The sequence below is a fragment of the Zonotrichia leucophrys genome, chromosome 2, assembly GCF_028769735.1.
Source record: "Zonotrichia leucophrys gambelii isolate GWCS_2022_RI chromosome 2, RI_Zleu_2.0, whole genome shotgun sequence".
Taxonomy (NCBI): Eukaryota; Metazoa; Chordata; class Aves; order Passeriformes; family Passerellidae; genus Zonotrichia; species Zonotrichia leucophrys.
The window spans coordinates 114,641,041-114,656,502 of NC_088171.1; the positions used below are offsets into that span (position 1 = coordinate 114,641,041).

Genomic DNA, 15,462 nt, shown 5'->3' on the forward strand with positions numbered 1-15,462 from the left:
AAATGGGACAAAAATAGTAGGTATAATAAAGCATTAGGAATTTACACCAAAAATTCACAATAAGAATATTATATGAATTTTTAATGTAATTATTGCTATACAAATAATTATAGGATTAGATATTAGGAAGTATTTCATGACCAAAAAAGTTGTCAAACCTAGGAACAGACTTCCTAGAGAGGTGATCAATGCCCCAAACCTGTCATATTTTAAAAGTCATTTGGTCAATGTCCTTGATATATGCTTTAATTTCTGGTTAAAGTGGCCTGAAGTGGTAAAGCAGTTGGACTAGATGATCACTGAAGGTCCTTTCCAACAGAAACTATTGTATTCTATAGTATATTATATATCACATATTGTTATGTAGATGTTCAATAGATCAAATATAGGTTTTTATTTCACATAGACTCAATGGAAAAGCTATTTTTCCTATAGTTATTGGTTTAGTGTGGCTATAGGCTCTTTAAATTTTCTGGAATCTTTGGGAAATTTGTCCTTGAGAATTTATTTTTAGTGGGATAAAAGCTTTGTAGATGCGGAAAATCTGCTGGATCCCAGGTCATGGTCTGAAGACATGAGTGACAGTGGGCAGAAAAGAGGTAGCTTTGAAGATAATGTGTAGAATTCAAGAGAGAAAAGAATGTGAGTGCTGATGTGAAAGGAGACCTGAGATGGGGAGAGAAAAGCGCATGTGGTTTCACAGCAGACCTTTTAGTTGGAGTGAACACCTTTTAGGGACGTTGTGTTCATTTTAAATTAATGCTGTGTTTTCAGGAATTTAAGGCTTGAATAGGGTAATGAGCTAAGGAGCAACTCTGTGTACAGCTTGGGTAAATCACTTCAAGATAACAAGGGTCAGAGATTGCCATTCTCAGAGCTTTGAAGGTCACCTCAAATGGACATCACTTGTCACCCTGATCTGACAGCAGCCCCTCTCAGCCACCTCCTGCCCTGGGCCCCAGAGGCCAGGACCTTGTGCTGCACAGGTGGTGTGAGAAGTCCCTCTTGCCATATAGGATGTGAACCATCAAGAGAAATTCCTGAGACTGGCTTGCAATCATCCTAAAGGGATGTTCAGGAATGCCTCTCTGAGGATTTCTGGCTGAGGCCCAAACAAAACTTTGGAACAGAGATACTGGGATTTTTCTTACGGAAAGAATTTGTAGGGTTTTTGAGCATGTTTGTAAAGAGCCCTTAATGCCACTGTGTGATAACAGGAGTGTGAGGAATAGACTTGCAGGCTGCATGTGTGTGGTTCCAGACCAGAGATTTCCCTCTGACCAACACAGATGTTCCACCGGGCTTCTCTACCTCTGGCAGTCTGAATTAATTGATAGATCTTTGGGGCAAAAGATGGACAAAAATCTTTTCAGACCTCTGCTAAGGTAACTTGTGGATCACACTTTTCCTGAATGTAGGCTGTGTGTAAAGGAGAACACAAGAGGTGTGGAGTTTTTTGGCGTGACTCTGGTTTGCACCAATGGAACACTAACTTATTCTTACAGAAGTGATGTTAACCTCTCTGCAGAGCAAAGGGGAAAGAAATTTGGAGAGGTATGTTTCAGGAGAGTTTAAAATTAAAATAGAAGGAAGCTTGTGGTGAAGAGGTGAGAATTCTTCTTCTTAGATAAGATCAGGCTTTTTTTTTTCCCTTGGTGGACACACACTTGAGCTCTTCATTACTCTCTGATCATACCATTCTGGCAAAGCACTTTGCTCAATCCAAGATTCTCAGGAACATTGAAAATGCAAGAAATAATAGCTGAGCATTAGCTTTTTTTGCCTTCATCCATCTGTGATTTTACAAACACAGGAGGGACTGGGAATGGGAGAAAGGGAGAGGAGGATGTGGTCTCTGTGACCATTAGCTGGGTAAAGAAGGCAGTTGTACAGGAAACCCCAGCTGAAGCTGATTTTCCAAGTCAAGAGCACTGTGGGTTGTTGTTTGCATTGCCAGGCTGTCGTTTATTATGCTCATTATGCCTTTGCCTTGAAGAGTCCTGAAAAAAAGATGTGTTTGCAAGAGGTGAAACTGACTTTGCAAAAGGAGGACTGCTCCTCTGGGTGAAATAAACAACTTTTTGAAAGTAAGCATTTTTCAAGCAAGAAATTACATTACACTGCTGCTCTGCTGTACTGGCTTAGCTGTCTGGACAGGCACACACACCTGCTGATGGGGATTTTTGGAGAGATAGCTGTTGCTGGGTCACACTCACATCAGTGCCTACCCAAACTTACAGCTGTGGGGTCTGGACTTTGGTGGTTTACTTTCTGTACTAATGGTCATGATTTATGAAATCAGGTTTGTAGAAAAGATGGCAAGCAAATGCCTGCTGGGAAGGTGATCCAGCTCAATTTCTAAAGCAGCCTGCTCTCTGACAGAGCTGAAGGTATCTCTCGTGTTTTAATCAGTGCACATGAAAGGGCTGGAGGAATTTAATGTTAGCTATGCCCTGGCAAAGACAAGTTTATCCATTGGAGATGAATGTTAGAGGTCTCTGAAATTAAAATGTTTTGAGGGAAACTGAGTTTTGCAAGCATATCTTCAAGCACATTCTATCTACCTTAGTACAGAGTAGAGCTGTGGCATTTTCTGTAGGAGTCAGCACCAGCCTGGCTCCTTCAGTTCCTAAAGCAACTGGAAGACTCAGGGTTTTACTGCCTGGTTTCTGTCTTGCCTCAGAGGCAATTTACCAGAAGAGCCTCCAATTCTTTGTTTCACATTTCCTGAATTCATAGTTGTTCCTGCTTGATTAGATCTGCTGAAAACGTATGACACAAATTCAGCAAACCTTTTGTATGTGTAAACTCTTCCTGCTTCTTATGCAAATCCATTACCTTCTGTGTAGGATGCACATGTGTAAGGGCTGTGCTTAGGAAAACTCTGCCTGTTTTTACTAAACAAACTCATAACTTTTGAAAGGGTCAAAGCTTTGTCCTAAAAACAGTCATTCCTTCTTTCTCATGCAGTGCTGATAGTTTCATTAATTCTTCTATGATCTACAGCTTGACTGGCAACTTCTTTCTGTCTTCCAAGGCTACAGTGTCATTGAAATCATAGTAAACTTAGAATAAAATTAATAGAGATTTTGGATGCAGTGTTTTAATTCCTCTGTACCCTCATTTTTAAAATCATAATAGAAAGTCATCCCTAGATTACAATTAATTTTAAGTCTTATTTGGCATTGTAATATTTCCACTGTGTATTCCTTTTCATGCTTCTTTGAATTTTAATGATACACTCTAATGTTCCAGTGCATAATTATATACATTACTTTAATAATAATTTTTTTCTCTGTGAATCTGCTTTAACTACATAGCTGCTTGACTGGGACAGGAGGAATATGATTTTGCAGCTTTTCCTGACTTCACCTTTAGGATAAGCACTACTGCAAACTGAAAATTGTTATTACACTGATGTATCATTTGAAGATATGTGTCTTTTGCAGCAGTTTTCACTGGCCAGCTACAAAGTGTCTACACCCTCTTCATAGACAATGGGTCACAGGAAGATGAACTGTGTCTTTTTGAAAACTCTGTGATCAAGAAGTATATTTTATTTTAAATTCTGTGATCAAGAAGTATATTTTATTTTATTATGCATGTGGACATTATTGAAAGGTACAGATATTGAAAGGTTGATCCCAGGCCAAAGACAGCTCTGTCCAGATCAAAAACACCTCCACCGTCCCCTGGAGGACTTTTCTTTCATTCTTACCCTGGGTGCATAGTTCCTAATATGTAGAGATTTGTTTGGAGTTTTTTTTGAAAGGATTTAATTTGGGTATTTCTAAAAGTGTGTGTCAGTACTTCATTAAAGGTGACTGGGAACTACTTCTTCTTTGCAGTAACACTTGAGCAGTGCAGGAAGAATTCTCTTCTAAAAGCCACAAAAGATGTTCCTGAAGCCCAAATTAGCTTTCCCATTCTGCTCCCAAATAGATGCTACATGTAGCTGAGCAGTCTTGACAGGTACCAATGATCATTAAAAGAGAGGGGAAAAGGCTTTAATTTTCTTTTGTTCATATGAATTTCTCTAGCATTAACATTTCATTTGGCAATGAAAACCCAACAATAATCATTAGGAGTTATCATGTGGGCTCTGGCACCCATCTCAATCAAAAAATCTCAATTTTTTTATTTCTTCTTTTCCTATAAGCAAAGGTTTAACATAACCAGATGCGTGAATTCAGTTGTTTGGTCGCTGTGTTTCCCCTCCTGCACTGATTCAAAATTCCTTGCTGTTAATTTTTTCCTACTTTGGAATTTTCTGCATTTTTCAGTGAATCTAGCACAAATAAGAGGAAATAAAAATCATCTTTCCAATGGCTTTTCTTTGTTGGACTTGGAAACTAAATATCACGATCGCAAATGTTTCTTTTGTGAAGTGATTCTTCATTCCCTTTCCAGCAGTTCACCCAAATGTTGTCTCTGTGCAGGGAGGAAGGAGGGAAGCTGATTCCTTTGTGGAGTTTGATGTATTTTGGTGATATTACCAGACCTGTCTGCATTTTGGGTCTATCTGCCATGCTGGCCAGTCCAAACTCAGCATTGATCTTAGAGCAAAACCTTCCTCTTCATCTCTGCTTCCTTCCCAAACCCATGTAATGGCATGGGGAGCAGAGAGAGGCAGAGCAGACTCTAAATTAAATACTGCTCTTCTGTGGTGTCTGTAAGCCCCTAATAGGATTCTCTGTGGCAATTATTCACCAGCAGCTGCTTCCTTCATTAGTAAATGTTTGACTTGCTTCGAGAAAATGTGAAATGCAGGTGTTGCTCATTCTCTTCATCAGAGTTTCTTCTTGGTTTGGTGTGAGAGCCCCCCTGCACTGTACAAGGGCAGTGTCACACTTCTCTGAAGGATGTATCTGACTGTAACAAGAGGTTTGCAGTGGAGGAAGTGGGAGGGCAAGCGGCTCTATTTTTCCATTGCTTAAACCAAAAAAGGGGAACAAAGACTGTGAGGTTTGTGTTGTAAGTGGTGGCAGCGAGTGCCTTGGCAGCACCCCTCAGGGACTTTTGAAAAACGAAGAAGCAGAAGTGATGTTCATGTCCTCTTCAATTTGGGCAGCTGCTGTGCCTGCTTTGCTGCTCAGCTGGAAGGAGCACCTCTGCTGCTGGGGAGGGATCCCTGCATGGTCTGCTCCTCAGGGCACAGCACAGAGCCTGTGGGGAAAGTGCCAGGGACTGGCACTGCTGAAGGACCCTCCCTGCTCCACTGCAGATCTGAGGGCATGGGGGCTCCCAAATCACATGGCCAAGAGGGGTCTGGGGGTCTGTCCCTCCCCACGGGCATCCCAGACACCTGTGGCACTGGTGTCACAGGTGTCCCCATTACCAGTCTCACAAGAAAGATAAAAACTGATGCCTCCCAAAGACAGGGTTTTGGTTTTTTTCTTAACTCCGCTTAAACTCTGCTTAAACTGTATCCTGTAGACAGGATACAGTCTACACATCAGTTTTATTACTCTGAGTTTAGAAACTATTATCTCTATTATCTCAATTTCTTCTCTTTTTTTGTTTTTTCCTGAAAAAAGAAAAAAAAAGTAGTCTGGAAAAAAATCATCCCCTCTGCATATTTTCAAGGTTATTAATTTGGTTTGGAAATCAATTTGGGCTGCTGAAATGCAGATTATATTTACTTATGATACTATCTGACAGCTGGCTGTTGCCAAAAATTCCTCATGTATGAACAGGTACGTGTTGCAGAAGAAAATGAAGGTGTTTCCCCATCTTAGTAATTGCTTCCTAATTTTCCAGGCTTATACTGGGTAGATAGAAAATTGTTGGAATTTTTTAACTTTGTCTGCACTGTCGCTTTATCACTACCTGCTTCATCAGAGCACCTGTATCCTAAGTCATTAATTCCTTTTATTTTCTTAGTATCCAGAAAATAGACTAGGAAAGAAGATATTTTAATAGAAACCTTAGGAACATTTTGTTCCATATTCTGTTTCAGGAAATGTCTTCCATACGTCTCTAATCCTGCCAGCTGTTATTCACCCAAATAATTCTTTCAGAACTGCTACCATAAGCAGAGTTTTGCAGGGCTGGATCTGTGCATAGGTTTTCCATGGCAATCCCCCCTTTCCTGGCTTCCATCTAAAAAATTCTCCAAAGACACCAATAACGAATAGATGGATGTGGCTTTGCTGATACCTTTGAAGAAAGAAGGATCAGACCTGCCAATGGAGCTCTATGGTATTGAAATATCAAAATAATTCTTCTTTTGCTTACAGATTGCAGAAGGGATGGCATACATAGAAAGGAAAAATTATATCCATCGAGATTTGAGAGCAGCAAATGTTCTGGTTTCAGACCTATTGATGTGTAAAATTGCTGATTTTGGATTAGCAAGAGTGATCGAAGACAATGAATACACAGCAAGGGAAGGTATGTATTTTTATTTTTGCCTTTAAAACTTCTGCCTCTGGGAGGCAGTGAGGCTGTATCTAGCAGAAATATGGTCACCAAGGATAGGAAGTGCACTAAAAGCTTCCTAGGGGCTGCATTCGAAAAAGCCAACTTTAGAAGCCAACTTCTAAAATGAGTAAAGGAAACAAATAACCTTTCTGTGCTGCCCAAGCTTTTTGATGAGTTTATTTTAAATAAATTTGAAAGACAAGGACAATCTACAGTATTTAACTGCACACCATTTTTTCCTAAATTGAACAAAATAATTGCATAGTCTCAGCTTCCATCTCACAGAATTAAAGGCCAAGAAACTGTGATCTTAAATTCTCTTAAAATCCTTAAATGCCTTGTGGACCTCCTTTCAAAGGAAGAAACCCAAGCAGGTGTAGTTGCTGGTAACAAGAAAAGCTTTAGCAGAACTTTGGAAGCTGTTGGAGGAGCTGCAGCATTAATTTGCATGATCGGCAGCATTGCAGGGACCCTGGAAGGCTGAGTCATGTCCCTGTTCAGCACAGGGATGGGAGATAACAGGGTCAGGACTGGTCAGTGTTGGTTGTAGTGAAAAGTTTTTATTTTTGCTTCCATGCTTAAGGGTAGCTTTTCAGAGTAGTTTGTTGGCTGGCTTTGCCCTTCTCCTTTTAAAGACACAGCCTCAGGTTTTCACAGTTTTGATGGATACTCTGGTAACGTAGGCAAGAGGGGAAGAACTAAAATATGAAGAAAGAGAGCAACACACTACAGCTGAGATTAAAGGAAGATGAGCTCTTCAGCAGGCACTGAGTTATAGTAATTCAATAGATCAGCAGGAAGAGTCTGGTTAAGCAGTTTTCAGAGGTACAGACCCATATCTGTGGGTTTTAGCTTTGTATATTGATTAAATTAACTTCTCAGGTTATAAATTTTTATGTCAAGTTTCTTTGATGTGTTTTCTGCTATCAGAAAAGTTTCCTAGCTCACCTGGTATGATGTTAGAGCAGGCTAAAAAGGGCTTAGAGAGACTCTGCTTGTATTACTCCCTGTTGTCAAATGAATTAATATAGTATTCCCAACAAAGGCTGCCTGAATGTTTTTATTTGACTGTCAAGAGTTTGTTTTTATATGACAATTTCTGGGATCTGCTAGTTAGATATGAAAGACAGTAATTTAAGTAATGACTTTTTAAGTTATGTCTTGCTACTGCTTTTGCATCTATGGCTGGATGTGAAATGGATTAAAGTGACTATTTGAGACTGCTTTTTTTTTCAGGTGCAAAATTCCCTATTAAATGGACAGCACCAGAGGCAATTAACTATGGATCTTTCACTATTAAATCTGATGTGTGGTCGTTTGGGATTCTCCTGTATGAAATTGTTACATATGGAAAGATTCCTTATCCAGGTATGGACCTGTGGTTTTAGTCTGTATTTATACTTTGGTGCTAAAAGGCAAAGAAAATACTCAGGGAGAGAGCTGGCAGTAGTGACACTGATGACTGGAAAAATGTCTTACATGTAATCATACTGCTTTGAAAACTTACTGTACGTGTAAGGTACATGCTTCTCCAGGGTGAATTTTAGCAAACAGAGTAATGGGACCATGGGTATATAGTCATTTTTATATGTTCTAAAGGTGTTACAACTGCAGCAAATGCAGATCCTGTGTTTCTGACATCCCTGTTTTGTGGACAGAAGGACAGTCCCATGGTAAGGATTCAGTGCTGCAAGCTCTAACAGTGCTCTGTAAGCTGCTGGGGTCTTTAATAACATAATATGTGAAGATACTAAGAAAGTGTGTTTTCATAAGCAAATAGGCTGTAGTAATTTAGTCAGTGCTAGCCTAGTCTAAACAAATATGAAAGCAGACCCCAAAGCAGTGCTGATGTATCACTAGGAATGTTTAATGTTTGTTGTTCCTTACAGTCAGGTACAAGGCCACAGAGGTGTGCACATCAAATTGAGCTGCTTTGGGTAGCTGTGACATGGTCATGTGCTTCATGTCTCATTTTTCATTGTTTATATATATATATATATATATATATATGTTAAATATATATAATGTAAAATTAAATATTCATGTTTCCAGCACACAGAGACACCTTGTATGAAGGGGTCTTTTATGCAGATAAAATTGTTACATGTCAGGCATAGATGATTAATTCTGGGCAACAGACTGCATTCATTTGAGCTTACTGAGGTTATGGGAAATTGCCCTAAATTCCCTTCTCCGGTGGGCAAATGGGGAAAGTACAGCCATATTCACCTGCACTGCCCATCTCATGGGCAGCGTAACTTCAGAGAGGAATCTTGGGATCCTGGCAGGAAAGGGAGACCAGATATTTCATCCAAGCAAAACTCTCCCAGTGCTTCCAGTGCAGCAGCTCTTGCTGTTTAAACAGTGAAAACATTTTCACCACTTCATGAGCAGCTGGAATTCTGCATCCTGAACTGCCAGAGATGGTCAAGAGGCAGACCCAAATCCCTGCAGTGACAATAGGCTGAACACCTCTGGACACAGGGAGATGGGAAATCCCACAAGACTCAGGCAGTGGGAAGGGAGTGATGGCAGCCAACTTTACACAGCTATGGAAGAGCACAGGGACTTTCCATACAGAGCTAGAGCCAAACCAGACATTCTCATGGCACAGTTCTAGGCCAGGAAAACACTGAAGCTCAAGACTAGCCCCTTTAAACTTTGAGAGGTGATAGGGCTGCTTGAGTCACTTTGTAGTGAGAGCTGTGAAATACTGGACAGCACAGCAGGTCCTCCCAAAGCTCTCCTTAAACACTGCCATGGAAGCACTGTTTAAGGAGGATGGATGAAGAATCAAGGAAGGGAGATGGGAAGGATCAGAAGGGAGATGTGTGCAGCCAAGTAATGCATGGCTCTTCCCACAGTCAAGATGCCTTTTTTTCCCTGTTAGCACTTGCCTGTGTGTACAGAGCTCCTGCAGGGAGCTGGGCTCACAAGATTATTTCTGAAGAATTTCTGCTTAGAAAATGGTCCTTCTCTGAGCAAACCTACAAGGTCACCTGGAAACCAGCACTAAAAAAATACAAAACCCAATCCAATACTTAATTCTGCAGCTGAATGTGCTCTCTCTTTACCTTCATAAGCCATGTCATGGTTCTATTCTGAGAATAAAGTCAATCTGTACAGCAGACACGGCACTGCTGCACTGCTGTGGGAAAATCTCTCTTCTAGGGGAAGTCTGGACAATATTTTTTTAAATGTGGAAGCATTTTTATGAGCACCATAAATACTCCCTGCGCTGTGGATTCATTTATCAACCGGCAGTTACATATGGAAGGCTCTTGACTGCATATTAGAAGATTTTAATGTTGCAAGTATTTTGTTTTAATATTTGCAAGTATTGCTTGCATTGAAATGGATGAGAGATATACATCTATTTTAAATAGAAGTATAAATTGAAATAGCCTGTTAGACTAAAAATTGATTCTGAGCACCAAAATCACAGCAATATATGTGGGTGACCAATCTACTTTACACAAGGAGATATGACAGATCTGGGAAAATTACCCCAGCACGGCAATAGTAACCTGGTGATGGATTGTGACCAGTAACAACTGGACAGAAACAGTAAATTGATTTTTCACTTCTTGTGGGAATGCTTCAAAATATTATTTTCAATTATTAACCAGCTCTAGCAACCAGAGTGTTGCTAGAGCTGGTTAATAATTGAAAATAATATTATAATAATAGAGCTGCATATGAAACAGTTGGAGTTGAAATTGGCAAGTAGCTAATACCTGTACTCAACTTGGTAGGAAGCATTTCTAGCCAAGAAATTGGGAGCTTTTGTGATCTTTGTTCTTGAATTCCAACAGCTGTTTCTCCTCCTGAGAAACTCAAAGCCATTAGTGGAACTAGAGTTTCAGGAACTACCTCTGAAATCTAAAACAAGGATCTGATTCTCTGGGCACAAAAGTTGAATTGGTAGTTCAAACCTGATTTCTAGGTGATCACATAGTATGTCAATACTGGCAGCATCCATAATTGCATTCCAGTTATGCCTGGGACTCTTCACAAGCTATGACCCTTTCTGTACAGTGGGATTCCTCCTCCATACCACTCTGTTCACATCACTTCCCAGGCCCTAACATAAAGAAATATGTCTTTGTGAAACCTAACAGGTACCACAGCATAAATTAACAGACATGTACCAAAACTTTAGCTTTCAAGAGGGTGTGTGATAAATATGTATGTGGGATATATTTCTGTCACTGATTAGGATGTAGATATGGTAAGACAGGTGATTCTTTAGCTACTAAAAGAAAAAAATTGAAACAATTTTAAAAAGGTGAAGTTAAACAAGTAGCTATTTGAGAATACTGTTTGGACTGTGGATAACCCTTTTTGTTTTAAATAAAGCCCCAAACACATGGAAGTATGTACATGACATATTTACTATAAAATGTTTTCATTTTTTGCTTCTGAACTCAAATGGATATTAAACAGATCTTTTTCCTGCAGGGTAGCTAAAACACGGGCTTGTCCTTAGCATTCACAAGGTAACAATCTGTCCTGCAGACAGCAGATCTAAGCACAATCCTATGAAGTACTTAAACCCCAAAAATCATCTCCCTTCTGCTCAAAAGCCCAGTAGCAGCAGTCTTCATATAGCAGCACGGTTATCTAAGATTGTGTAGGGTAGGAATAACTTTTTTACTGCATATATTATTAAAAATCCCATTTCATGAGGTTCAGGCAGTCCAATCACTGTTCTCTATAAAATACTTTATTGAATTTCTTCCTGTATTTAATTTGTCTCTATATAGCAGTAATTACTTATTCTGTGACAACATGCCCTTCCCTCTACTTTGAAATACTTCTTTTCTGCATATGGGCAGTGTTAGTTCAGGAAAGCTTCCCTTCTCCTTCCAAAGAGGAACTGAAAATACAAAAGATGTGCCCAAAGTAAGCACTTTGATCCAGACTCAGATTACACGGCTGTGGCTATTTTTGGTAAAGCTTAAACCCAACGAGCTTGAGCTGAAGTCAGCTCAATGAGCTATGGTCATCTTGAATAATCCAAGTATACTGGATAAAGTTGTCATTTGGTTGCAGTTCAAGTGTGTCCTTACCTGCCCAGTGGCTCAACCCACAGCCACAGCAGTCAGATAATACATGTAAACAGATAATACATGTAAACAGATAATACATGTAAAGCTCTGCAGGGTCTGCAGCAGCAGAGCTGCACCCAGGGTTCAGGGGAGCGCCACATCTGCATCTCCACTCTTGACCCTGCTCAGAGCAGGACCCCTCCTCCCTCCTGTCAGCCAAGCAGAGCTGCCCTCCCTGCACCTCTGGGAAGCTGGGGTGTGCAGGAGACTGTCCTGCATGGAGCTGACCAGAGGCTGAATGGCCTGAGAAAAAAAAAAACCTGGAGAAGCTGTAGTCTAAGGCAGAACTGCACCACATGGAGCATGTAGCCTGAGGGGTGGCTGAGAGGGCTGGGATACCCTTCCCAAAAGGGAAAGCCTTCTCTGGCAAGCATGAATCTCTAGGCTGAAGCACAGGTGCTCCCTGCATGCCCAGCCATCAGAACAAACAGCATCACTGATACAGGAGAGAGTCTGTGCCAGAGAAGGCAATGCAACCAGTGGCATGGTTAGATCAGATTTGCAGAGGAAGGGACAAGCCCAAAGGCAGGTTTCTGGGTAGGAAGTGGTGAGCCTAAAATAGCAAAAGCTGGCCCTAGTGTAGCTGACCTCCTGAAAGTAGGTGTTGAAATTGTTCTGAGAACCAGTTTCTCAAGGGTTTGATAAAAGGGAGGAGGGGTGACAGGAAATTTAAAAAAGGGGGAGAAGGATGGAGTCTAGGGCAGGACTCTCATGTGACATTAGCTGGCATGTGAGATGCAGGATGCACTCCTGGTACTTACGATTCTTATCCTCTGGAAGAAAACCAAAGCAGGGAAAAAATGCAAAGCTCAGCATAGCTGGCAAGAAGGTTTTGCATGACAGGGAAGTTGCCTATTACAATTAATGATTTCATGAGTGACTCCAGTATCTTGCAATCAGCAGCACTTACACAAAAGCCAATGCAGAAGAAATCCTGAAAGTTTTGGGCAGGCTGACTGGCAGTGTGGTCAAACAGGGGGGCTGCTCTCCATCTCAGGATGGATGGGTCTCCAGCAAGCAGAGCAGCAGCTCTGCAGCTAGAGATGAAGGCTGGTGGCAGGGCAGGCTTTTGCTGGGAATCACACCACCACAGGAATCAGAGTAAATGAGGACAGGATTGGTCAGAAGAACAGAGCAGAGATGGTTCTGGAGACAAGAACTGTGATTTTTCTCACAGTTTTGTTAGACTTGACACTAAAGAGGTTGTGGTTCTCAGCTGCAGTAATGGAAGTGATCCCACCAGGATTTTCAGAGGAAGTCCCTCATTGCTGGTGCACACCTTGACCTTGTTTATTGAACTCATGCTATCTTTAATAAGTAGCAAAGATGCTAAACTAGTGGGTGAAGATCTTTAGAATTAAGTAAAAAAAAAAAAGAAAAAGTAACTTCTCTAAGAATGGAGATAATTTCATCAGCTCTTTCTTCTTTGTTTTTTGTTGAAGGTATGAGCAATTCTGATGTGATGGTTGCTCTTCAGCGTGGGTACCGGATGCCACGCATGGAAACCTGCCCAGCTGAGCTTTATGATATCATGAAAACATGCTGGAAAGACAAAGCAGAAGAGAGGCCAACCTTTGATTACCTACAGAGTGTGCTTGATGACTTCTACACAGCAACAGAAGGGCAGTACCAACAACAGCCATAGAACAAAGAACACTTTTTCTATTGCCATAGATCATTGGCACAGACTATCTTTAGAAGAGACTGCTCAAACCAGTTACTTCATGCATTCAGATGTCTTAACTGAGTGTGGAAGCTGGAAAATAATTCTGCAGAGAAATAATGTTTTTATTTAGTTAAAACAGTTCCTCTAAAGCTTCAAGTTCTCCTTAAAGGCTCTGTGTTTTGCATCTGTAGAAACAGCCCAAAGCAAACAGGCTTTTTGGGGTCAGGAAGGAGAAGGAAGGAAAGCAGTCATGCCCTGGTACAGTTTGACAAGACCTTCTTAGGATATAAATCATGCAATATGTTACGAGGAGACCTTGATAAAAGGGTTGAGAGGATGCATGAACAGCTGTTTTCGAAACAAAAAGTCACAAAGGAGAACTTACAGATTTAAGACATGGTGACGTTCTTAAATCATCTTTTTTTAAATACAACATATTGCAAAAATTATTTTTATATCCTTGTTATTTCACATTAGTATCAGGCGTACACTCACCTCTTGTAAGGCTTTCTAAACAGTGTCAAGGTTTTCTTTGAGGAAGAGTTAGGTATGTCATTTTTTACACGGATAAAATCTGTTTTTCTGCTGTAAAACCCTAAATTTAAAATCATTTTCAAAGCATTACAAAAGCATCAGATGCAGAAGTGCAAGATGAACACACTTGACTGCAGACATGGCAGCACACCTCACTGTGTGTTCAAGCTTCAGCTTCCCACAAGGCCAAAGTCCATGGAATCATCTGAAGTCCATGGAAAAGCCCAGGATTTTGAAGGAAGTTCATACCTTCATTGCAGTTGCTGAAAATGTTACCAGTGAAAATATTTTAATCTTCATTTTTAATCCTCTGTGGTTATTCAAGAATATTCCTTATATTTTTGCTGCTTTAATCAACTAACCTCAAATCTGTTTGAAAGCTAAAACTAGCTATAGCACTATCAAAAACAATTTGTGGAAACATGCAATAAGATATCAAATTATATTGCAGTGACACTGTCACTTGTTGCTTAGTAGTACAAATCTAATTCTTAAAGTGAAGGCAAGTTGCTGTGCTCTTTACATGGAATTGTTCTATCAAATTACTTACCCAAACAGATGAGCTAGTGCACTTGCAGTGTAACCACAGCACAGCATAATTACTTCTATTTCAAAATGACACTGGTTCTTAGAGCTCTAACCCAGTACACATCTTTGCCACCCTTCAGCCCAGTTATTTAGGCAAATGGTACTTTGCAGAAGCTTAAAACTTTTCTGAGAAGGCTTCAGTGTGCCTGCAGTTGAAGCTCAGCAGCAGAAGTATTCATGGCTTTTCTTTTCCAGGGGCTTCATTCAGTCAAACTGTGCAGTTTAAACAGACTGTCAGTTAAATATGTAAATAGTTTCTATTGTATGGTGATTTTTAATTTTAATAAACACTTAATCTGAAGCTAGTAGCATGGCAGTGATTTGAGATAAAACAAACAGCTGATGTTCTATCCAGGGGTAGCTTCATATGGAACAGGGGAATCTCTGATTATCACCACTACCAAGATTAATGGACTCTGCTTTCCTTACACCTTTGGGAAACTGAAAAGCACCAAACCCACCATTTTTGCATTCCTTCTTGTGGTTTCTTATTATCGTGGAGGGCATGAAGAGGAGAACCTACCCTCAGCTATTCTTGAAAACAGCTTCTCAAAAACCTTTAATGTAATAGCTACACTGTGCTTTAGCAACTTTTGGGAAAACATTAACAGTTCAGCACTGGCCAGTAGTTCACTAGAGGCTTCATTTTAACACTGAAAAAAAAACAAAAAGAAAAGCCCAAGATAATGTAACTTTGTCTTTCAAACCCTTTCCTGTAGCCAAGCAAAGAGCTCTGGGAAGTGAGAGGGAGCATAGAAATAACAGTTGTTCAGGGAGTAGGAGGTTATAGTTAGTGTTACATAAACTTGCTGGACAGGCTGCCAGGGTGTAGGACAAGCTAGTTTGAAATGGTATCATGGAAATTTTCCAGCATTAACCTGTTCTGATGATTTTTTAAACTTCTGCTTTAATTACTTTTCCTAAAGCAATTTGTACGTAATAGCTTTCTTATTCAAGAGGGCAGCATTCAGTGTCTCATATAACTACACCAAAATATTTTTTAATAGCTGGAACAGTTTATGTGGGAGTAGACAAATATTTTAGAAATCCTACCTTGCAGGGATTATAGGCCTTCAGAACTACTAAAACCAGATAACCCTGTATTTAACAGAAACAGTTCAAGGCATGAGGACAGCAATG

General features: G+C 40.2%; 1 protein-coding gene across 6 annotated transcripts in view; it reads left to right on the plus strand.

Moving 5' to 3' along the window:
* Nucleotides 1–14,624, plus strand: part of LYN (LYN proto-oncogene, Src family tyrosine kinase) — a 49,574-nt gene extending 34,950 nt beyond the window's left edge. For all 6 annotated transcript variants that reach the window (XM_064706112.1, XM_064706110.1, XM_064706115.1 and 3 more), the window contains exons 11-13: nt 6,240–6,393; nt 7,660–7,791; nt 12,977–14,624. In XM_064706112.1, the coding sequence (XP_064562182.1) occupies nt 6,240–6,393; nt 7,660–7,791; nt 12,977–13,179 (489 nt within the window). In that variant the 3' untranslated portion in view covers nt 13,180–14,624. The remainder of the gene's footprint in view (nt 1–6,239; nt 6,394–7,659; nt 7,792–12,976) is intronic.
* Nucleotides 14,625–15,462: the final 838 nt, after the last annotated feature.